Below are 26,234 nucleotides of genomic sequence, written 5' to 3' on the forward strand. Positions count from 1 at the left end.
GACCCTCATCACACATCTTCTGAAAAAAAAAGACTGTTAGGGGCTCTTCCACCTCTTCTTCAGATAACTGGTAAATGCACGCAGCACTGCTTCTTGAAGTCTGTTGCTGTGGAATACCCATAAAGGGATGAACTGCAGGACACATGCCTTCAGAATAATTAAGCAAAAACAATACAAAGGCAAAAGGTTAAAGGAGCCTCTTGAAATAAATTAAATGAATGTTCATAAAAATCACAGAAAACATTAAACATAAAAGCTTTTACATTATACTTTCAGCATATATGTTTCTCTTAGAGGGAAATGTTCATTCCTCTCAGTTTTTAGCAAATCTGTTCTCTTCCCTGTGCATTCATTTAACACTCATCAACAGCTGCAAGGTATAAATATTTATTCTATTTTTTAGCTTGGTATGCTAAGGAAATTATGTTTATGTGACAGCACACTCTGGTTTTAGCTACTTCCCCACTAATAACTTTCAAATCTGCTGGACAATTTCTGTAAAGGAGTATAGGTCTCAGAAATATTCCTAACAAGCTCATGAAAGCAAGCAGCTAGAGAAGATGTAAAAACCAACCAAATATCAAATTGAGCTCAGCTCGAGACACAAAAGTGGAGAAAGCCGCACTGTGCTGCTACCGCTGTGCTTTACTTGGGTGTTCCTCTCTTCATTGTTTGCTGGTGTCATAGTGACCTTAACAACTTATTCACCATTTCTCAGTTGATGTCCAATCCTAAGTTCTCTGAAATCAGTCAAAAGAACCTGCCATGCCCCCACCTTGGTTGAGTCTTTGGAATTTATTTACACACTCTCAAATTCAATTACCAGCATTTCATGAGCCAAGCATCCAAAAATCTCATCTCCAAAGGTGACATAGTTCAGTGATTCACGAACAAACTCTTCTGCTGTCTTTGTAATAAGACCAGGTTTTTGGTACATTGTCATTGGAGTAGAAACACCATAAGGGGTCACTGCCTAAAACAAGAGATCATAACAGTGTAATGTCATCTAACACTTACATAAGGCAATTCACTTTGAAGAATTCCAGGGCAACTAACAGATTGTAACATATATTTGCAATGGACTAAGGTACTATGTGGAATAAGTAATGGCAATATGACAGAATAAGGAAAAATAGCTGCATACAGGGAGGAAACAGAGCTTTGTCAGGGTCAGCCAGCAAGGAAGGCTACACTATCCAGATTTAGGCATCTCAGATATAATTGAAGAAATTGTTAAAATGAAGGCAAATACGGTAAGATATAGGATCACCTGTATGATAATTCCCTTTGCCTTATACTCTGCTCGCAGTGCTTTGGAGAAAGTGCTTATAAAAGCCTAGAATGAAATAAAACAAACTTTAACACAGGAAATTATGTTCATTCACACATACTCACAAAATTATGTGAACAGGTCCTTAACAAAAGTGACCAAGCAATACACAACCTAAGGCACAGTGAAGTGTTGAACAGCAAAGACATGAACTCTTCAAGACAGTTTCTGCTAGTGCATATGAGCAATGGCAAAACTGATCCTTTATCTGCACCAAAAATAGGTGAGACTGGAATTGCCTCAAGCCAGACATGAAACAAGTACTACTGCAGACTGAACTGTTGTCACATTTCTGAAAATGCAGAGATATAAATAATTTAGTCTGACTTATTCTAGCTACTGCTTCATGTGGCTCTCCTTTTGGGCTGACACATACTCTTCCAGTTCAGTGCTTACAGTGTTGTTTCTCTTGGGGAGGGGAAAAAAAAATGGTGAAATACAGCTCATACTTTCAGCGTATACCTATCAGCATAGCACAAAAATATGATTCTCAGTGTCAGGTATTTGAGAATTGGGGGAGTGTTATAGCTTCAGCCCTTTAGGTTTATCTTTCTATTTCTTCTCTACACCATGAAGAGTATGAATATACTAACTTCCTTGTGTGAAAGTTTAATTTCTTTCAAGATTGATTTTAGAACTCATAACTTTGAGAAATGTTCAGAAACTGGACAATGTCGGATTCCTTCTCTGCAAATAAAAATGTGAAAGCCCTACTAAGGAAGGGAAAAAAAAGACAGCAAGTGTTTCAAAACCATAATTTGATAGGTCTCACAATTTAAACATTGATAGTGTTGTGATATTGCATGAAACATCAATATCCTACAAGTAAAAGAGTTTCCTTTCAGGGCATTGCAAAAAAAAGAGTCCACTTGAAAAGAAAAAGGGGTAAAAGATATCCAAGAATTAAAAGAAGTCAAGATAATACAACCAATGTACCATATCACTTTGAATAATTTTAACTAAACTTTTTTAAGGAACTGAAATAATCTGGTTTGAATGTAGTTCAAATTTTGAGTAATGAGAAACTTACATTAAAAGGAGACTAAGGAAATGGAAAACTAGATTTTCTTACCAAGAATAACTAGCTTTTTCTTTTAAAGCTGAACTTCATCTGTCTTCAACCAGTTATTGTTAGAATTTTTCATTTGGAGGAAACCTGAGATAAGCAAGTTGCTTCAGGAGTTTCCGTAAAAATCATTCACTTCCCATTTTTATAAGCTCTGGGGTTTTAATGCGTAGAAAAAGGACAAATGGAAATCTATGAAGTCAGCCAACTCACCACCATGCTGATTTTACTACCTGGAATTTTTGGTTCCCTAAGCAAAATCAAGCACTTTTGTGCATCTACAGTTTTGAGTACACTAGCTAATTCAGTCTGGGAAAAGTTATCATTTCCCAGCATGAGGACAGATTGTTAGCACTGGTATAATACCATTTAATGAAAGGCAAAAATGTTCCAATGATCACAGGACCACAAGATCACACAGGATCACAGGATGTTAGGGGTTGGAAGGGACCTACAAAGGTCATCAAGTCCAACCCCCCTGCCAGAGCAGGACCATATAATCCAGCACAGGTTGCACAGGAACTCATCCACATGGGTCTTGAAAGTCTGCAGAGAAGGAGACTCCACAACCTCCCTGGACAGCCTATTCCAGGGCTCACTCTGACCCACTGTGACCCTCACAGTGAAGAAGTTCCTCCTTGTGTTGAGGTGAAACTTCCTGTGCTGTAGTTTGTATGCATTGCCCCTTGTCCTATCACAGGGTGCAACAGAGAAGAGCCTGTTCCTCCCATTTGACACCCAGCCCTCAGATATTTCTAAACATTTATCAAATCCCCTCTCAGTCTTCTCTTCTCCAGAATAAACATCCCCAGGTCTCTCAGCCTCTCCTCATAGGGGACATGCTCCAGTCCCATAACTTCACCTGGATTTCATTTAGGTAGCTTCACTGACTCTTGGTTCTCAGCTAGTGCCAATTTACATAACTTCACTCTTTCAGTGAGCAACTGACTTATATTCTGAAAACACAGGTCCAGGCTGCTAATGCAAAGACTTTGGTAAACACTTAAAACATATTTCTTTATAAAGCAATGTGAAAGACTCACCTTAGAAGCTGAGTACATTGTGTATAATGGACAAGGGAAAGTACCCAGACCAGAAGACAGATTCAGAATAAGACCTTTATGTCTGAAATTTAAACAGTTACATTCATTTTATGCTTGACAGTTTTATAGTAAATGCCTGCACAAGTGGAAAACAACTTTATTCCCCAGAACAAGTAGCTCTCCTTAATATTATACTGTAGACTACACTCTCAAAAGACTCATGTTTTACTTAGGTACAATTAAATCAAAACCAGCTAGGAATAATGTCATAAGTGACATTTTAAGAGTTATTGCAGTGAGAGCCATGGGAACATTGAACACACTATTGTGCATCTAACAGAGCAAAAAATGCTATTGAAGATTTTTATGCTTCTAAGTAATTGGTAGGTTCCCTTTGATTATTAACCAACACATTCTTTCTCCTGCTCCATGTGTCATTTCTTTTAGCTTTCCTATTCACAGCGCTCCATACAAATCACTGAAAACAATTCTTTCAGCATCAAAAGCCGATGATGTACTGGCATCTAAAATGCAGTGAAGAACATCTGAAGACTTTAACTTATGGTTTTAGGACCTCTGTGTCTAAAATATACACTGTACTGGAGAGAAAGGATCCTCAACTGCATAGCTGAATTAATCTTTCTGATGTGCTACAGGTACTTCCAGAGTTTGAAAAGTATTATTCCAAGCACAGCTACCAGTCTTAGAAGAATACAATTATATATTCAAATTATACTCTTGCCTAATTAGAACCATCACATGTCATTAAATTTCTGCAACATCTCACATTTTTACTGGGCACAGACCTAAATTTTATATTTTCTGTCTTGTTCTGCAGTTGACTGGTAATTTATGGCTGTTACTACCATTTATTCATATAGCACTAACAAGAACAGAAAATAATCTTACTGACTGACATATTATAAAATACAAAAGTTAACTGTGAAAAATCATAGCTACCACTGAATATATTGAAAGTATCAACAAAACAGCTATTGAAAATTCTAGTGGGGGACTAGGGGGTGAAGTTTACCTTGGTTCCATTTGCTTCAGTATTATTTTTGTCATCTGTAAGACAAGCATGTTAGGAACTATATCCATCCTGCCTCTTTCTGATTGCCTTTTTCAACTGATCTTGTTCTATTCACAGGATTTTCCAGTTGTACAAGCCTAAGTCATATGTATACAGTTCAAATAGTTTAAATGTAGCACGTTAAAAGCCTTGGAAAATGTTCCAGAAATGTTAATGGCCTACAATTGATCTGAATTGTCAAAAAATTCCAAATATTAGTCTTCTGAGCAGTTAAAATTTTATGCTTATCCAGGGCTTTCCAATAGTATCTGAATTTCATTATTTTTTCAATCCTGAATCATGACTGTAGGGAGACCATTAACTTCATAGCAGTTTTGCATTTTTGTGTCTGGCTCTGCCTGAATGGTGGTTCAGGCCCAGCTAGCAGCTGAGCCCCAAGCAGCTGCTCACATTACTGCTCACCCCCTCCCCACAGCAGAATGGGGAGGAGAAATCAGAGCAAAATGCAAAACGCTACAGCTTGAGATAAGGAGAGTTTAACAGAATAAAAAGTATGAAGAAACAACAGGAATAATAATAATGCTGCTAATGATGTAGAATATAAAGGGAGTGTTATAAAATGTAAGCAGCTCACCATACACTGCTGACACTTGCTGCACACACCAAAAACATCCACACCAAAACCCCCACACACCTATCCATCTTGGCCCTCCCCTTATATAAGGCACATGACATCAGTATGGTATGGAAAACCCTCTAGGCTGGCTCAGCTGACTGTCCTGGGTGTAGCCCCTCCCAATTTCTTGTGAAGAAAATTAATGCTATTCTAGCTGAACCCAGGACAACCTGAATCAGAACAGAAAGTCATGAAAAGACAACTATTTTCTGCTACTAAAACCAGGTTTAGTATCCTTGTTAATGCTAATGCTAACATAATCTATTCTTCTGTTAACAGTGCAACACAGGTGAATCATATTGTCTTGGGTGAAGGTGGATTGTCAAGAAGAGCAGAAAACATGCTTTTGCAGCGCTGACATCTGTGGGAGCCAGGCATACCTGGAGCTCAGGCATCACACTGCTAGTAGTGATAGTCAGGATCCTAACAGGAATAAAGGGGGGGCGGGGGGGAACAAACAAACAAACAAAAACCCTACAACACCACAACCAAAGCAAACAAACACATTGAAAGATTATTTGGACCTAATGCTGTTTTGGAGAATGATTTTTTGCTTGTATTTTAGAAGAAAGTGAATGTTCATGAAAGAGTGAAAAGGACATGGTGGAAGCAGTGGGGGAAAGAAATGTCCAGGCCCTAATGAAGCAGAAGAGGTTGTTTCTGAGGTGTGCATATTTTGGGAAATGATAAAACAAGAAATCTTTTGTATTTAGACTGAGATGCCTTTTTAGTTTGTTTGTTTTGTTTGGGGTTTTCTTGTGAGATTTATGTAGAGCATCAGATATTGCAGGTATTCCTGTTCTTTTGATGTATATATAGAATAAAACCTAGGATCAGAAAGTTTAACAAGTACTTTGTGGTAGAATTTGTTTCAATTGACTTATATGGCATGATTTAGTATCTGAAGTCATTAAGCAGCAGTACAGATTTGGGATGTAAAGTTTGCTAGCCAAAGAAACATGAACATCTGTTGATAATTTTTGTGTCATGCTTAGAACGACATTAGCCAAGGTTCAGATGAACCACAAAGCTCTTGTTCTGTTCTTGCTCATGTTAACATGCTGCTTGAAAACAGCAGAGCAAAACAAAGCTTAACCAGAGGTGGAAAGTTCTTGTAAGGGAAATAGCCAGCCAGAAATTGCACCAAAAGGTAACAATACAGAATTGGAAGCCAGCTCCTTGACTTTCTGTCCTGCATTGATACAAAAATATTTTTGCAAAAAATGTTAAATTGCATGTCTTCCTGTCATGAAGATTTTGGTTCTGAAACAAATCTCCCTGTTTACCAAAACAAACATGTTTCTACAAAATGTTTCAGCTGCAGTGTACCAATGCATCTCAACTGAGCAACTGTGTTAAAACGTTTCCAGTGAGCTTCCTCAAAAACAAATGGGGCCTTAGAATAATGCTGACACTCATGCTGAAAATTACTATATGCTGGTAAATTAAATGAAAATATACAGGAAAGCTAGTTGGTCACTCTTGTGTAATATTTTTTTTCCAGTAAGATACATTAGAAAGTAGAATAGAGGTGTGTCACATACCTTTATAACAGAAATAATGTTGCAGTTGACAAGATTCTGCAGGAAGCAAGAGAATAGTAAGTTCACAGTTAATTTTAGAGAATTTGAAGCTTATCTAGGTAATAAATCTAGCAATTCCAACTGAAAAGCTTTCTGGCAAGGCAGCAGCTTTCAGAATGTCTTAGCTTGCCTTTTTTTGTCATTGACTGTGCCTATGACATGGAATACTCAAAGGCAGGTAAGTTCTGATTCACTTCACTTTAAACATGGTATTTGAATCTGTTTGCAGCTCTGATTCCATGCCCTCCCATTTTGTCCAGCCACATCATTGTGTGTGGCAAAACCTGAAAGCCTGGTGTCCAGGCAGTGATGGCACCAACAAATCAAGCTGGATGCACACAGATAATAAATTGCAGAGGTGTTAGGAAGAGGGAGATAGTGTAACTCTGTCACTGGGAGCTACTCAATCTGTGCATCAAAAGCACTGCCACATAGAGGCATCCTCCCAAAAACCAGCAAGCAAACCTAAGTCCTAGCAGCATCAGACATGCAGCTCTTAGAGAAGCAGTCTGCTTGGACAATCTCTGATTTGTAATAGATGAAAAAATGGGTGAGATGGGTGCTTGTAAGAAATACACCAAGAAATCGTGTTTTCTTCGTGGTAATACTACAGAGGTAAATAAGGCAATGAAAAACCAGAACACATCCTTAATCCTGTTAAATTTCATGAATAAATCAGCCCCATACTAAATGTAAACTATGTTTAAATTAAATTTCTTTTTTCAATTTTTTTCACATACTTAGGGAATTATATGCCAAAGAAAGTAAGTTTTAATCTTATCAATCAGAACCAAACATTTCAGCAGTGGCTCTAACTACGGTGGACTCCATTACATTCATTACAGGTGAGAAGTGAGCCAGAGCACTGATCCCTGCTACAACCAGATCAGCTCTGCTCTCTCCTCTGTTACTGGGAGATAAGACTACTTGCTGCAGCTTTGCTAAAATCTACAGATCTTTTTCTCTTGCAAGGTCTTCTGAGCACTGAAAACAAGTCAAAACAGTTTCCCTTCGGCCCAGTCCTTATCCCACTCAATGGAACAGTTAAATATGTGTTGATTGTAGCAGGAGCAGAATCTGCCCCTTGTTAAATAGAATTACAATTCCTCATTGTTATATTTGGAGTTAAAACCCACAGAGTAATCCTACCTCATCTATGTCTGGTCCATTAAGGAAACGGCATGGAAGAGGATTATGAAGCATTCCAACATTGTTAACTAATCAAAGGAAATATAACAATAAGAACCAAACCTAGACAAACTGCATAGCTTAGCTACTTAAACTAACGGTTTCTTCTTCAAACTCAGAAGCTTTTGAGCTGTATGTGAAGAGAAATGCTGTTTAGTTCTATACTGACCAGTGCTGACTTCAAGGAAAAGAAAAACTAAGTGTTGCTACAGTTCAGGACTTTGTTTTGGGTTTGTTGTTGTTATTTTATTTCATTCACTATTAAATTGTTTTCTTTAAAACCAAAACAAAAACGTACCAAAAAAATCAAAACTCCAAAATACATGTTTTCATTGTTGCTGCATAGATCATACCAATTACTGTTAGCCACAGACTCATTTCAGATTGAATGCAAGAACTGAACACAGTTGGAAAGCAATCAGTAGTGAAAATTAATTCCTTCAGGCCGAATAGAGACAAAGTTACTGTGTATGCTGGATGTAGCTCCTAAAGTGTCAGAAGAGGCTTAAGAAGGCACTGTACAAAAACCAGCAGCTCTTGAAGAATCCTAATTCACTTTTAAAACTTGTTCATGGCAAGTAATGATCAAATGTATTAGTAAACTATATACTTTAACATGCTGTTCTGACACATCAATTATACAATTCTTTAATTCATTGCAGCCATAAAATGCTCTTCAATTAACAGACCTTAATGACTCACCCAGAACACCAATATCCAAGCCTTGCAGGCTTTTTTCAATGTTTTCATATATTGAATTTTTAGTGAAATCAGCTTGTATAATCTTCACCTTTTGACCTGTGGTCTGCTCTGTAATTAAGAAAAAACAAAAAAAGAAAAGTAGAAAACCTCTTTCCACCCACCTAGAAAGAGGGAGAGCTGTAATTAAGTAGTGAAACAGTCTGATGGTTATGCTTGCTATGCACTCTGTTACTTTAAGAAATACTACAACACAAGCTAAACACCCTTGCTGTACCCAGCTGTATTCAGGAAAAATGGCATCGCAAACATAGGATGAATTTATGCCCTGAAATCAATGGAAGTCTCCTCACAAAACCTAAACATGATTTGGTCCTTTGATAAGGAGGAAAAAAGAACAGGAAAACAAAACAAAACAAAACAAAAACCACAAATAAACAGCACAGGACTTCCCTTGGTTATCATAATATTTACAAATTAACACTATCAGCACACATCAGGCAGGTGAGCATGGGTGGCAGATCCTCCACACAAGCAGTTTTGCATAATGGTTCAAAAGTGTCTTGATGTACAAGCTGAATGTTTTAAGAAGCAGAACATATCCATTTAGATAGGAGAAGGAGGAAACACGGCTAAATGTGATGTAGTTTTCTCTGCATTACTTTCAAACCATTCCTCTCCTGTTACAACATTTGCACTGTAGACTGAAACTTCCTCATGATTTTTCAGTACTAAAAGGCATTTTAGGGAGGATATAGCTTAAATATTACAAGGTCAGTTTACATAGAAGGGAAAGGGAAATATGTGTGATTGTTCTAGTCTCATTCCTATGCGGGAGTGGAGCCCAGATGTACATTACCATTTTTCTCACTATTTGACTTATTGCTGTTCCTATTTTCCATTAAGTTTTGTAAGGAAAGAGGAGGGGGCTTTTATTTACTCATTTTTAAAGGCAAAATTCTCCTTTAAAGGGAAATAGTAAAGGCTCTTCTAACTAGGTGTTCACAATGAAAATTCTTGTTGCTAAACCTGCTTTCAAATTTTATGGGCAACAGAAATCCAGATGAAGTTTGCCGAAAACATGACAGACAAAGCTTGGAAATGTCAATAGACGGTTGGAGTGCAGACACTCTCTAGGTAGCAGGAATTTAGGTGCAAGTGGGTGGCAGAAAATCTGCTCTGGATTCTGTCTGAGAAACTGACTCTGCTTGTCTGGAGCAACAGAAAGCATTTTCATGAATGATATCTACCCATAAATCTTCTCCCACCCCTTGGTGCAGGAGAGCTCATGTCAGAAAGACAGCTTTGGGTCCAGCAGTCCAGTTTGCAACCAAACAGATATTTTGTTGGAGGATGAGTGAAAGTCACTTCTCCTCGCTGCTCAATATACTGCAAGTCTTGACAGCCTTACACAATTCAAGTAATGCAAGCAGTCTTAGGAAACATCAAACACTCCAACTCCAGATAGGAAATGTGAGCTACATTGTGTGTTTAATTTTAGAGGAGAGCTGTCTCCATGACAGAAGAAAGGAGGAAGAAGAAGCTGTGGCTGTGTCTATGAAAGGGATGAAACACCCTTTGAACCTCCAACCTATACAAGCAACTCTAGTGGGAAATGACCCCCTCATGGTTCCAGGCTGGGGAAACAGTGCAACTATAAAGAAAATTACATTGGTGTAATGGGAAAGAACAGAGCGACAGCTGGAGCAGACCCCTACACTGACCTTCTGATTGAAGAGCTCTACAAACCAAGGGAGATGGTCTTTTAAAGTGTAGTGTTGTTGTGGCCATCCATCCTGTGGGCAATCAGGAGGGCAGCCAAAACTAAAGCAATATAAAAAAGAGGATCAAACAAACCATTTGGACTTTCTCTGAATCCCCTTGTCTACAGAACTGTACTGCTGCAACCAGCACTGCCAGCCAACAAACAAGTACTCCAGATGACTTTCTTCTGTCTCATTTAAGAATAAAACAATACATTAAAAACCCATAAAACTGTCATGTTGATAAATTAATTATGCAGGGACAGGTCGTCAGAAAAAGGTAACAGTTCAGTAAATTGGAGAGCTAAAAATTTATTTCCAGTGTTTCTTATGTCTCTTCCTGTGTGGCAAATATTTATGACAGTCTTTGAAAAAATAAGACATTCCAACTATTTTTTAAAGTCCTAAGCATGCAGAAGCAAAAAGCCTAGATTTTCAAGTGTCAGGACATCTTATAATATTTTTTTGAAAATATAGGGAATACAAATTTAAAGAAAACTAAAAGCTTGAGCTGAGTAGTCTAATCTGATGCTTTGCAAAATGTGCCATCAAGAAGGATATACCTAACTCCTGTCTTCAGACCACTTGGGAATCTTACTTGTCAGATAGTATAATGTGCTGCCTTTTGAAATTTACCAAGAGAATAAATCAGGATAAAGCATGGAGTTGGTTAGGACATGTGGTCTGTTTGAAACACTCTCTTTCTATTTAGAAAGTTATGGAGATCCTCTGAAAATCTGAAGTGAGTGACCAAGTGACCAAGTCTCTGTAGAAAGGGATCCTTTTGAAGTACTACAGCAAAATATGAATATGAAGAGAAATGCACTCAGTCTAAGATGGCATTATTATTCAGTGGAAATTTGCAGCGAGGAGCAGAATGAGAATTTATTTTAACAACAGATAAAGCTATTTGAGATGGAAGAAATATTAGAAATTCTCTTAGATTGTAAATTCTGGCTACATTTCCAAAGTCTTTTGGAGAAATGGATCAACTAAAAAATGTTAGATAACTCCATTTCAGAAATAGCAGGAAAACAGAGAAGAAAAATGGAACAAAACAAAACAAAACAGAACAAAAGAAGGTAAAAGCAGAGTTGCAAAAGATGATAGAGGATACCAGAGAATACAAACTCAATCAGGAGGGGGATGGTGGGGGGAACACATGAGAATTTGCACCATTTACCAGAGCACTTAGAAAACTGTCAAGGCCCTCAAGTGATCTGTTGTGTAAAAATGCATATTGGGAAAGCAGTTGTGAGCAATAACACTTCATCCTCAAGAGCTCAGTAAGACACAGCAGGCATTTTTAACAGCCTTTAAGGATGAAGGAAGAATGTGCCAAGGGAGCTGTTTTGTGCTGTTCAGTGATCTCAACTTGTTAGCTGCTTAGCTCTTGGAGAAAGAAGGATGAGAGGCAGAGGACACAGTACAGCAGATTGGAAACTGAACCTGTAGCACAGCACACAGCTAAAGGAACTAATACCTTCACAGGTCTGGGATAAAGGCACATTCAGTTCTCAGTCCTGTAGGGTGATGGGTTTTATTCACTGTTTTATTCAATACTAACAGGCATACTTTCAGGAAAAAGAAGTGAGTAAACTACTTCCTGCATCACCGAATCCAAATTCATTAACCACAAGTTCAGCTAGTTTGAACTGGTACAGCTGTGTCTTCTACCAATTTCGAGGATCATATCTTCCCTCAATTAAAGATTTGTTTCTTGGGGGGGGGGGGGGGGGGAGGAGGGGGTGTGCAAAAAAAAAGCAACCCCAAGCCAACCAACAAAACAAAACCCAGAATCAACCACACAAAAAACAAAACCCCAGTCCCTGCCTAAATCAAAACCAACACAAAATCCTAAACAATTCACCACCCTTGCTGTGGATAATTTTGTTGTTTTATAGAATGCCATTTTCGTTTGTTTGTTTGGCATTGATACCCAAACACTACCAACTCTAGACATATAAATAGATACCGAGATAAAAATTTTCAGTGAGGAACTAGTTCTGCCTGTACATCTTGCTAAGGAAACACAGGCAGAAGAAATAAAAATAGGACTACAGTTAGTAAAATTCCATAATCTCTAATCTCCCGGCTTTGTGGTTTGATCAATATTCCACAACCATAGTACTAAATGTGTTAAATAAGCAGTACCCTAACCCTAACCCACTACTGTAAATTATGCAGTCCTCTCTGTCTAGCCACCACAAGACTTATTTTGTTATCTTTTGTCTCATTACAGAAGAGCTAGCCAGTCCAAGTGGGTGGAGATTTGGGGGGTCATTCCAATGCTTATTTAAATAAATGTGGATTTCTGCCTCCTCCAGCTCTGAGAACCGTTCTCAAGCACACCTGTGGCACAATGCTGAGATCTCTGAAACTGCCCACAGTCTAGACTCTTTATTCAGCATCCAGACTGAATGTTGACAGTGTAATAAGGTAAATAATATCTTCAGTTCCAAGAGGGAGGCAAGTCTTTCAATTATGTTGTCTGACTACAAAAAGATACATGGTGTAGCTGCTAAGAAAATGAATGAAGAATAATGTGTCCAGACCTGCAACACAATTACATAACCTATGACAAACCTTTCCTGTCTCTGTTCCTTAACCTCCTTGCATGTTAGTTCAAGGTAACAACAATATTTGTTTGGAGCAAGATACTGATTGTTTAAGCATTTCATACAGAAAATGTCAGTGATGTTTGGTAAATTTGGAACACAATACAATCATTCTGGTTATGTTTCTGCTTCATTTTTGGGTTTCATTGTGTATTATTTCTATTCTGTTGTCATATAACAAACATCACAGGAAGTTTATCTTTCTTTCTTACCAGTGACTGCTTAATTACAGTAAAGTCCAAGTCTGAAAAACGGAATGAGCAGAACATTTCCAAAGCATAAGCCCACAGCCAGAACTCCCTGCTGGTTTTCCTGACCTCCAGGTCAGATCCTCTGTACTTTTTATCACTGTATCTTCCTCTCTTTTCTTTTGTTTGTGCTGTCTATATACTCACTTCCAACCTGACAGATGACTTTCTCTGAGCTTCAGCCAAAACCTGCTGAAATCAATGGAAAAATTGCACTGGAATTTGCCACCAATCCAGCAAGTTTTGGGGAAGTGGTTTTATACACACAACTCACCCTGAGCTTCTGGGTCATGCTAGTCACCTTTCTGCACCTTGGATTACATGGATAACCCTGACACAGTCAGTTAAGCTTCTTTAGGTGTGAAAATATTGGGTCACTTTTGCACAAGCAGTAGGAGTGTTTGTAGGGTGATCTATGTCATCAGTATCTTCCAGGACATGGCAAGTCCTTCATTACATGTTGCCTCACAATTCAGCACAATATAGTCTCAAAGAGGAAGGCAGCCAGTGGATGGCCTTGTAATAAATTATAATGCAGTGTAATTTGCAGTATGCCTTCTCTTTCCTTACCAGTGTCAGTCTCAGGCATCTTAGTTTTCATTCGTTGCTTTTGGTTAGAGTTAAAAATGCAAAGAAACTGTAAAATATCTATCTTTGGTTGGTTGGTTGGTTGGTTGGGATTTCTTTTGTTCAGGTTTCGTGTACTGTAATTCTTTAGCATTTAGTTGCAAAGAAATTCAACAATGACTTCAGAGCTGACCTAATGCTCACAATTTATTTATTTTTTTATGTCTGTATACTTAAAAGAGGCTAGCATAGGCTATAGTTAAATTGGTCTCACAGACACCACTGCCTAGAGAGACTATTCAGGGAGGTGATGCTTTCCTTCTCTGAAATGCCTCACTTCCCAAAGGAAAACAAACCTATCCTGGGAAAAAAGAGAGGGAAAACTGACAGACATTTTCAGGGTCCAGTCCTTGATTTTGGTAGATGTGGGTTCAGAAATAAAGACTTTTCACCCGAGACTTTTCATGCCACAGTGGGATGCACTGCTTGCTCTGCAGGTAAGTATCCTGGACCTTTTGAGTCAGCTGCTAAACCTGATTTAAAACAAACCTTTCAGACAGAATTGTAGTCTTGGAGTGACACAAGTGTAAGATACAAAGCTGTGAATCAAGGAATCTGATGGATAGAAGTCATGTGTACAAAAAGAGGCAGTATGAAGAACAACCTTGACTACAGCAATCTTTAAACTTAATGGAGGGTATGAACTTATTTGACTCCTAAAGAGATCCTAACCAACAATCTTAATGTATCTAAGCAAGTAGTTCTATAGGGTAAATGGCTAATTTCCTCTGAAGAAAAGAAAGGGAACATTTGTTCTAAAAACATGCTATTAAACTGTATTATAGAAAGCCAAATGTAACTAAAAAACCTTTTAATAGCAGCTAGCCAAACCCAAATCAGGTACCTTGACTTCGTTTTCACTTCTCCTTTGCCATGTTTCAAGAGCTAGACTCATAGTAACATCTTCCTAAGCATAAAATGGAGATTCCTCCAGCAACTACAGTATTACATCTCCTTTGCAGTATTTACAGATTCTAAGGGCAGATAAAGCTACTGAAGAATCCATGTTGGTTTTTTTTGTTGTTTGGTTTTTTTTTGGTTGGTTGGTTGGGTTTTTGGTTGGTTGGTTTTTTGGTGCTTGTTTGTTGTGTTGGGTTTTTTGGGGGTTTTGTGGTATTTTTTGGTCAAATCCATTGTGCTGTTTGAATGATAACATAATTTTTCAAAGTGATGCACAACTCAAAGGTTCAAACACCACTATAAACCCAAAATTTTTTTTGTAGTACTGGAGCAACTCCTGGGACTTTACCTGTAACAATGTCTGGAGATTCTGCTGTGCTAGATACTGGAACAAGGGAAGAGATCTCCAGATCCTTGTAAAGCCAGCCTGCTAAATGGAAAAGTAAGTTTGAGAAAAACACTTACCAACTTCAGAGGCTGCTCTCTGCAGTTTTTCAAGAGTTCTGCTTATCATAACTACATTTAATCCACGTCTTGCCAGCTACAAGAAAGGAATACAAAAGCTGTTAGGAAACAGTCAGGCTCAACAGTTTTGCAATTTTTTTGCAGCTTTGCAATAAGAGCGATCCTGATTTATTTTTTTTTCAAATTGTTTTCATTCACCTATCACTTGCTTAATGGCTAAACAATATTATTATATATAAACATAAATATAAACCAATATTAAAGCCATGGCAAACAATAATGAGTTTTCTAACTGTCTTCCAAAAAACATCACCTGCACTGTATAATTTTGGACCTTTATTAAAAAAGAACACTGAACAGCAATCAAATCCCAACAATATAAGCAAAAATAATCTAAGCCAATTTCAAATAAATGAAAGTCTGCAGAGAGTGAAAGCAATGTGACATTTCCTAGAAACATATTTTTATTTCTATATGGATTTTTGAAGCTAAATATTTTGAAGACTTCCTAGCAGTTTTACAGCATCACCTTTCAGCCTCACATAGTTTATTATTTTTTTTATCCTGAGGAAGTAGATTAATCATATTGAGTTGAAGGATCAAGAGTTTAAAAGGATTTGGCCTTCACAGAAATAAAATCTGGTTCAGGTCAGATGAATAAATTTTAACTATTTTGTTGTGGTTTGGGGGTTTGTTTTTGTTTTTATTGTTTGTTTGTTTGTTTTCTAATATATTAAGACTGAAAATAAAATACAAATAAAGGGGAACAGACTAAGTCCATCCATTAAAAAATCAAAACACACTCACACAAATTTACATCCACAAAAATGTTGTCAATAGTTGGAGTTTACAGCTGTGAATACAGCAGTCTGTTTACATTAAGTTTGGTATTACCATATGAAGAACAAATTCAGAACAAATATAGAGTGACTTTCTCCTCTTTTCCTGAGGCCTCCTATTCCCATCAGTTAGAGTTTTAAGTATAGCCTGAGGAAGAAACTTGGCCCCAGATTAGAAACTTTAGTTATTGACAAGTGGATGCTGAAGACAGTTGTGTGAATAAAGAAAGGAAAGATAAAGCTGAAACTAGAAAAATATCCATCAGAACAAGCAGAAAGAGAGGAAAATTACTCAGTACAAAAGACAAAGCCAATGTCATCTGAATGTCATTCTGAGACTTGCTCAGAAGAGGAAACTAGCCAGTGCAGGCCACACACTGAATACCTATTCATTTCCACAGATGACTCCCTACAATGCTTTCTCCTTAAACCCATTTTGAGGGAAACGGTTTGTCCTGTTGAGCATTTCTGAAACAATGCAGAGAATGCTAAGGAATGAGGACTTTTGTTCAAAATTTTCTACATTGAAAGTACAAGCATGGGTCAGCACCAATCACTTGCATTTTCAGCACAAAGGCCATGCTCACCATTCTGTGTTTTTGGGAACCCCTTAATATAATTGGCTGATTCTGCAAAAAGACCTGCACAGATTTGGACACTTAGCAGTTTTGAAAACATCTTTTAAGAGTGCCATTTGAAGTTCTCAGGAAGAGAACTGTCTACAGAGCAGCAGATAGTCCTTTGCCCACAATGAGCTTGACTCAAGCCCTTTCAAATCAGACACATGGTCTCTGTTTCCATGGTCACTTGCCCATTACTGCCATTTGTGAATGTTTGGATGGGGATTATTTTAAATTTTGTGCCTACATATACAAGACCAAATACTAACCATACAAAAGGTAAACAAAGTTCTGCTTCACTGGGGTTCTCAGTATTATCTTGGCTATGTCTCTGTGTTTCATTTGGTAGAAAAATCCCTCTTAAAATCCAAATAAAATGTTATTCCTGTTTCTAAGATTGCATTGTATTTCAGATAAAAGCACGTGTTTGTGGAAATCTTATGCAATTTTTAACCATCAGGTGAGAGGACTGTCCCTTGCTGCTGTATAGCAGACAAACCAGAAGTATAAGGCTGTAGCAGCCATTTTTCAGGGCAAATCAGGCTACAGACCTGACTACTCTTTTTTGCTTCCTCACCCAGATGGAAAATGTACATCCTTTTCAGAAATTAAGTATGTAGGACATTGTAATCACAATCCAATTCCAGTGCATTCTCAAGCAAACAAAAAGAATTGTGTATAGAAAAGAAAGGTCAAATTAGACTTACTACTGCCACATTTGAAATAAAGGTAACTCTTCGTGTCTATTTCTTTAACAGAAAGCATTTTTCTGGACATACAAAGGCTTTGGCCTTAGAGGATGGTATTTCCCCTGACAGTTAAGTACTGGCTTCCAGCAATGCATAACTTGAAGATGGTTGGGTTAGGAAATCCTGACTCCCAGTGGCAAAGGATTAAAATGCTCCTGAATCTCTGTGAAAATGTAAAATCACTGACTCCAGCTTCCAGCCATAATGAATTATGATAATTTAGTATTTAGAAATGGGGCTGATAATGAAGAAAGATCAAGCAGAATCTGTAGGAAAACTAAGCACAATTTCATGAAATGAAACAAAGCTTTAAAATTTAAGAAACTGTTGTATTAATAAATGAATAAAGTGTCTGTCTCAAAATGGTTTGCTAAAACATTGACTAAACACAAGCACTGACCTGACTTATTAGACAGTTATGAACTAGTAACTACAACAACAATGGTGACCACATGAACTACCAGCATTGTGGTTTTGCTCCGACATCAGAAGAGAAGCATGCAGAGACCAAGCCTTAAATGTCAGAGTATGGCATGGTCTCATCATTTCTGAGGTGCTAAGTCAGCAACAGATACTAAAGAGTATCTATAGTTATTAAACCAGAAAAACAGAACAAATAAGACTTCACCCATACCTGAAATGCTAACAGTTGAGTAGAGATGTAACAGACTAGCAGCAGACTCACAACGGACTTGATTATATTCCTGGTTATAAGTGTGGTGAGTCTAAACCTCATCATCCCAAGAATTAACAGGCCAAATCTAACAGAAACTTGGCTTTTGGGGGAAAAAAAAAAAAAAAGTATAGTAAACTAGATCCCAAATCCCAGTACTCCAACATCACAGCAGTCAGCTAACACATATGGGGTTTTATGCTTAAGGTCAGTCCTTCCCTGATGTGGTAGAAATACAGACAGAGTTCTTCTGGAAATCTGCACTTTCATGTAGAAGAGGATAAGCTCAAGTTCTTGGATGCCTGCCTCTTAATACAAGATCAGGAGAATGAAAGGACAATAATTTGCTCTGAACACTGTGTTCTATCACCATCAAATTAGAGTTCTGAGACCTCACAGTTGCTGGACTCTTCACATAGCCAGGTCTTGAGCTTAACAGACTTTGTAGCGCTGTATCTAGCTGTAAACCTTGTAAACAAGGGTACTGCATCAGTAAATACTGTAGTTTATGTCTGGACCTCAGTCTGCTGGTTTTTAGTCAATGAAATACATACTGGGATTTCCGCATAACACACCAAATAAAGCCACATTACACTCACCTTCCAAAACACAAGAACTGCTGTCTTCAGTCTCCTATACTATATACTATCAAAAAATGTGGATATACTTCAGCTGTGAATTTTTATCAGCCTATGCCTGAAGTGAAGGTGTCAGAAAGAAATTCATCATTTTCTGAGTTCAAACTCTAGAAGACCAGACTCTGGCCATCAAACAAGTGTTGCCTTAATGTCAGGCCATAACAGTGAAATGTACACCAGAAGAACATCAGAGAACTTTGTACTCTGACATAAGACCAGCAAGGCAGCAGTGTTAAGCCAGAAATTCCAAAGGCACACAGATATTAAAACAGCAGGGTCAGGATTATTTATCCACAAGCCACACACAAGTGTATGCTTTGACCTCAGCCATCAAGATGACAAGCCAAACTATGAACTCATGTGGTGTGGGCTTGGGCTCTCCCCCACAGAGAAGTAGCTGAGCATAGCTTCTATCAAAGGGATCACTTGGGGAGGAAGGTACATCTCAGCATGGATAAAGATGGCTCAGTCATTCCACAAAAGCCAAAAATAATGAACAAATGTACCACGAAATCTAGCCAGTTCCAGGAAAGTGTTTTTCGTTTTGTTTTGTTTTGTTTTTAAAAAAGAGCACAGTAGCTTTGTTTTTTGTCTCACGGTATAAAACAGCACTTTCCATGCTATAGCTGGCCTTTTAAATGGGATTTGCTCTAGCATAACCCAAAGAGCACAAAGGAAGCAGAACAATGACAGAGACTCTGATTTAGACATTTGGAGGTTCCTGCAGACTTCACATGGATAAAATATCTTCAGGTGCTCACATATAAAGTTAGTTAAGCAAGCTGCATTTACAGGTGACTACACCCAGAGGTGTGGTGTTAAATAAATATTTAAGTATTTCAGATGATTCCTCTCCCTGTCTCAATGCTGTTCCATTCCCCTCTGACCTGTGTATTCACCAGATCCTTACCATTTGCTCATCACTACAACAACTCAGTATGTACACAGAAGGCAACAGTTTCCCTTCTTTTTCATGGGAAAGCTTATAATATTTATTACAACTATGCCAAATGTTAAACTATAATGCCTGGTATGTGGTTTTGTGCTTTCTACTTTCAATGCGCTTTCAAAAGTGCATATTGCCTTTCCCAGTAAAGATAATCATGAGGAAGGTGCTTTAAAAATGCAAGTAGTTTAAAAAATTAGCTTTAACATCCTGTAAATTAATTACAAAATCCAACTCATTTTCTTTCCTATGAGATATATAATTTATGAGCAGAAGTCATCACATTTAAACTCTTCCATATTACAGGCTGATAATTTTTACCTGGTTACCTCATCTCTGAAGACAACAACTCATGTTTCATTGCGGTTTATCTTTTGGAAAGGGAGCTAGCTTTGAATGAAACATCAAAGAGAAAAATCTACTGTTCATCCACTATCAGTAACAGCATGTCTAGTACAAGACAGTACAAGGCCACCCTGCCGTCAGTGTTGATTAGCATGGGTGAATAGAAAGGGACTACTGTAGTAACTGCACAGCAGCAGCTACAGGCACAACACAGAGCTCCTCTCTCTTCCTGCAGCCTCCTAGAACTACAGATTGTTAATTAAACCATTAGGCTTCCTTATAATTTCCACAACTTTTATTTTATATTAATTTATACAGATTACTCCCTTATTTGTTGCTTCATATGTGTTTGCAAGTGTAAAGGCTAGACAGCTACATTTTGTATATTAATGCTGGACCACCCCACTGAAAGTCAAAAAAAGCAGATTAGCTGCAATACTCAAGGACAAAGGACAATTCAGGAGACTTTTTACCCTGGACAGAGAGTGTAATCTTTTGGATTACTAATTTTATTTCCATGGTGTGGTGAGATCACTGAGGAATTAATGACTTTCCTTTGAAATACAGCACCAGCTTCCTTTCAGAACTTGATTAACTCTATTCTGCACATAGTGAGGAGGAGGATAAATGCCACGTTTGTCACAGTGGTTTTGAATCCTAGGATAATTTTGCTAATTTACAGTGGCTGATGAAAAGGTAGCAATTACCATTGTGTTAAAATAAACTTAAGGGTACATAATCTATTTTACCTCAAAGGAATATGCTTTTCCAAGTCCATCTCCTGCTCCTGTGACCACTGGAGAAAGTAAAAAGAATAAGGATTACATCTGGAGCACTGCTCCTTCTTTCTTGAATTCTTCAATCTTCTTCATCTGCCTTTCTTGAGCATTGCAACCTAAGTGCTTCTACTGATGCACACAGAATCGAGTTTTTACAAAATTGATGTCTTTGTGACTGTTTAATATTTTACTTCACTTACTTTCTGTCTTCAAAGCAGTCATTGAGCACTTTCTGTCTTCCAACAACAACCTACCTGATACAGTAGGTAGATATTACTTCATCTTCAAGGCAGTCAGCAACAAGCAACAAGTGCCTAAGTATTGGTAGAATTTTCTCCCATATACATATTATAGCAAGTTCTGCTTTGTAAGCATATGCTGGTAGCAGAATGGTAGAAGATGAGGTCTAACTACTGACTGAGGCTGATGTAACACTGTCTCACATAAGAAACTCACAAGGAAACATCACAGCAGTCTTACCACCATCTACAAGATGTTTTTCCTTCAGAGCTGTCCTACACAGGACAGCAAAAAAGGGAAAGCAAAAAAAAGGTTTGGCATTTGTAAAGCATCCTGAACTTTAAATATTCTGCAAACAAATACCAAAAAGGAACTACAGAAAGAAAATTGTTATCATCTTAGAAATAAAGACATAAACAAAGTAGGAAAGTAACATGGCAATTCCAATGTAAACCTGGTAAATTTTCAGAGTAAAATGGAAAATAAGCCAATAAAAAAAAAAAAAAAAAAAAAAAAAAAGAAGGACTTCTAAATTTCAAAAGACACTGGGGAAGCAAAGTGATTTCGAATGGTTAAGTTTGTTGTGAAGGGAAGAGTAGTTATTTTCTCATTTCATAAAGAGACCCCTCAGTGAAGCAGCAGTGGATTTGGAGTTTTCCAACAGACTTGCAGACAAAAAGCAAATCTGTTGTGAAACAAGCTTCTGCCTGCCTACTTTAATTTTCATAATTCTCAAGAAACAGCAAAACATCCCAGCTTTACAAGTTTGACTGTACCCAGAAGATTTTATATCTGTAAAGGGGATGGAGCAAAAAAGGTCCACTAAAGGAAACAAATCCAGCAAATTCAACAAATTCAGCAGAAACAAGGATTTTGCACAGAAATTTCTATACTCTGCTCTTCACCTCATGCACAGAACAGGGGTCCTTGCCTCACTTATATCAAAACTAGATTTGTGCATTTCTTCAGAAACAGCTTGTATTCAGGCAGGTCTCCTGCACAGGGGTGGATTCATTTCTTACTAATCCACTGTAAGATATGCTTGCTGAACATAATCAGTCTAGTCACATCAAGTCTCTAATGCAGGGCAAAGGAATGAAGCACAGTATATGGTTCAGGTCACTTCTTAATAAGACATCATCACCAGTAACATCTGCAGCCCAGAAACTCAGAAACTGTAGTGTCTGTTCATTCTCAATTCATACTAATAATCTAATGAATTTAAGAAAAATAGCAATGATTGATGAGCAGGAAGATTGGCAATGTTTATTAAGCATTTCTCCTATTTTATGAGAATGCATAACCTCTTTTAAAAATTACTGACGAGTTACAGCCTTTGAAGTTTTTAGGCTAGAATAGATTTGACTCATTATGGGTACCATTAAGGACAGGTAACCAGTATGGGGGGGCGGAAGGGGGGAGGAAGGGGGAATGGGGGGGGAAAAGGGGGGTGGGGAAAGCCACAGTGGATAAATGTCACTAGGAACAAAGAAAATTTGCTTTGAAAAGTGGAGACCATATTCTACATATAAACTATTTGCTTCACGTATCAGAAAATTTGGGGTATGGGCAATGGTATTAAACCCAAAGCATTTACAGTAAATAGAAACATCAAGAGTAGGAATGGAAGGAGAAGTCACATCTACACACCAGGTCTGCAAACTGTTACCAGCTTGATTATTTTTCTATTCTTTTCAAGTATGCAAAACGTCAGGCTTATAAATCTGCAGTTACTAGGAGAAAACAAAACTAAATTAAGCACACCACACCTACTGAAAACTGTGTGTTGGTTTGTAGGGACAAGGCAAGGAAACCAAAGGAAAACTACTCCTGATTAGTAATGAAACATTTCACTACTCAGTTACAAGAAGAAAAAGGTGAAAAAGTTTCCTTTACCTGCCCATTCTCCCAGTGACCGAAAAAATGTCTGAGGCAAAGCACTCCAGGTATGTAGGAAAACACATTTCATAAATCTGATGCATTTTACCAGAGTATAGAAACAGATCAGGCCCCCAGTAAGAGTGAGTAGCTGATGCTGGAATGCTTCCATAGTGAGCGCTGGCAGTGAGCTAGTATGAATCAGTCACTCTCACTCTGGGAAATGCCTCTTTCCAGTGTGCTGTTAGTCTCTGAGCACTGGCAGAGAAGTAAGATGTCTAATCAAGTCACATGATTTTCTTCTTCCAAGTAATGTTAAGAGTTTAGATTTGAATAACATCTCTACATTACACCCAGATTTGTAAACTACTGGAAAAAAATCCAAACTTAGTAACAATTTCTGGTGGTTGCTTTAGAGGAAAGGTTTCACTGCTTTTCTGGAAACCACCCAAGAATGAAAAGGGGGGGGAAAGTATTTTCATTGTCATTGTTTAGGATTCATAAAGGCTAAAGATGGGTCTAAATCAAAACCCAAACAGGAATATTGCAAACCTTGGGGATAACACACATCAGCACTACTCCTTACACCAAACAGTTAAGCTCTCGCCCAAACACTCCCTGAGCAAGTTTACACTGAAACCAGAAAACGAGATTTATCTACCAATTCTGAGACAAAACAATAAAAGTTTACTAAAGTCACCTATTTCTTTCTATCCAAGAAAGCAATGTTTTGCAAGTTTTCACAGAGCTTTCTGAAAAGGGATTAACAGCATTACACCCATTTTACAAATGGTGCAATTATAACATGAACAAATAATGAGCAATTAACGAGGAAACAGACATTTCAGCTTTTCTAAACAAGGTATGTTTGAAGTAGCATTGAATTTGAGAGTATGTATCACAATATTATGGGAAAGAATGTTTAGTAGAACAGTATCTCGCTGCACGACAGAGACTAAACTCAGACTCCCATTTTTTGAAGTTAACGTACAGAGTTTTTCAGGGAAGGCAGAGAAACAATATTTAGTCTTCTTCACAGTAGCAATTTCAAACATTATCTGTTTTTCAAAGATCTGTTCAAACTGCAGAAAAGAAACACTGATGCTTACACATTCCGTTAGTATAAGGTAAAATGAAACTTGTCTATGTAGTTTAATTATATTCTTCAATATTTAATATGAGTCATCTCTAAATCTCTGACACTAGAACTCTCCAAATGAAGAACAGCAATATATGCTGTGTCGTGTTACTGACAACTTCAGACAGAAAACCACAGTATCTAGATGCTTTACAGACTAAAGATGGTGCCTGGATCACAAGAAATGAGACACGGACTTATCTGTTACAAGAAGATATAAAAATCAGTACCGTCTTATCTTAGCAATAACACAGTCTGCTAACACTTAAGCTGTCATAAACTTTTACATCTTGGTTTACCCCACAAGTAAGGTCAGTCAGATAATAATTTAAAATAATAAAAAAAAGAGTCTAAAGATTACATTTCAAAAAATATTTACAACCACAAATTCCCCAAAGAATCATTCATTATTCCAGTTATATTTTAAATTTGAACCAGTTGTGCTGCATTTTTCATACACAGCAATGGCACTGAATGTAAATTAAAAAAAAAACCAAAACTAAACACTTTTTTAAATAAAAAAATTATTATTTTTGGTTTTTTTTCTGTTTGATGATGGAATCTAAATGCAAGCTTACATAGCTGCTACTCTTTGCTTTTGCACTTCCACCTCTGTTCCTGCTCCCTTGCTATTTTCTTTTCCTGAGGCTGGTAACAAGCCTGAGGCATGCCTGGAGTATTTCATGGGGCAAGTATTTGAAAATCAGACTAAGATACTGAGAGGAAAAATAATAAATTCTTACAAATGTGAAGAATTGATCATCCAAACCAGTTTAATTTTCTTTTTCCTGAAGTGTTGCTTCTCTGACTTTCACAGGAATCACCTTTACACATTGCATGGGTAAAAAGGTTCTTTGGGTGACCATAGTGCTTTCCCCGCTTTCCCGCTCAATCTCATCCCATTGCAGCTAGTCCACTAGTAAGCAATCCCTATGGGATTAAGAGTATGTATATTCAATGTATAGAACAATATTCCTTTACAGTAGTTACCCTTTGTAAGTTTCTTTCTGTGTTCTCTTATAAGTACACCTTGCCACCTACAAAACTTTTTATGTTGGACTGACTTCTGGAAAACAAGTTTTATGTCTAGCAGCATATAACCACAAGACACTTCTGTGAGGGAATATAACTTTCAGAAGTTAGTTTAATATTTCTTACAACTGACTCATAGAAATTCCTTTAAATGTGTATTCTTTTCTCTAGTAATTTTTACCAGTTTGCCAAAACAAAGAAAATTAAGCTCTGTACAGCAAATAAATAATCCAGTTTTACAAATGTTTTAATATTTCATTAAGCTAATACAAAATGTGTAGAAAACTAATGCTAGGATTAACTACAAATATATCCTAAGAGAGATCAATTTTAAATTGCTACCTTATTAACTGAAAGACACAATTACTGAGGTTCTGAATGAAATAGCTATTTCTGAAATTGCCTACAGTCTATTATGATAGATGTGCCTGCTTGACCCTATATTCCTGGAGTTTCAACCAGCAAATTTACCAGAATCAACATTATCTCTGCAGCTACAGAGGAAAATAGTGACTGACACTGAGCTCCTCTGTGAAAGGATGCAAGCACTTCCAAATTCTTCTAAGTAGCAGCTACTTTTTGTTATTCCTATATTTGAATTATTCTGAGTAATACTGTCATAAAGACTGAATCAGGCCTGTATTTTAGCTGAGAAGGCTTAAGTTTGAAGCACTTCAAAAGTACAACATGAGCAATGAAATAAATCACTTCCTCTATATTACAGAAACAACTAATGGATAATGGAGGAGGTCCCAGGTGATTGGAGACTGGTAAATGTGATGCCCACCTACAAGAAGGGCCAGAAGGAGGACCTGGAGAACTACAGACCTGTCAGTCAGACCTTGGTGCTGGGCAAGTCCATGGAGCAGATCTTCTTGAGTGAAATTATCCAGCATGTGCAGAACAACCTGGTGATCAGGCCCAGTCAGCAGGGGTTCATGAAAGGCATGTCCTTCTTGATGAAACTAATCTCCCTCCATGACAAGGTGCCCTTGCTTAGTGGATAAGGGAAAGGTGGTGAATGTTGTTTACCTGGACCTTAGTAAAGCCTTTGACACTGTCTCCCACAGCATCCTCCTGGCTTGGATGAATGGATGCTTCATTGGATTAAAAACTAT

The 26,234-nt window shown here is 37.6% G+C and overlaps 1 protein-coding gene across 1 annotated transcript; it reads right to left on the reverse strand.

Moving 5' to 3' along the window:
* Positions 1 to 36: 36 nt before the first annotated feature.
* HSD17B3 (hydroxysteroid 17-beta dehydrogenase 3) lies at positions 37 to 23,118 on the reverse strand. The gene is made up of 11 exons (XM_009898892.2): positions 22,965 to 23,118; positions 20,799 to 20,845; positions 15,240 to 15,315; positions 8,622 to 8,729; positions 7,881 to 7,948; positions 6,693 to 6,728; positions 4,473 to 4,507; positions 3,440 to 3,521; positions 1,271 to 1,336; positions 824 to 973; positions 37 to 147 (listed from the first exon to the last, which is right to left on the reverse strand). The coding sequence occupies exons 1-11, from the start codon at positions 23,116 to 23,118 to the stop codon at positions 37 to 39; spliced, it is 933 nt and encodes a 310-aa protein (XP_009897194.2).
* Positions 23,119 to 26,234: the final 3,116 nt, after the last annotated feature.

The sequence above is a fragment of the Dryobates pubescens genome, chromosome Z (assembly GCF_014839835.1).
Source record: "Dryobates pubescens isolate bDryPub1 chromosome Z, bDryPub1.pri, whole genome shotgun sequence".
In the NCBI taxonomy this organism is placed as follows: Eukaryota; Metazoa; Chordata; class Aves; order Piciformes; family Picidae; genus Dryobates; species Dryobates pubescens.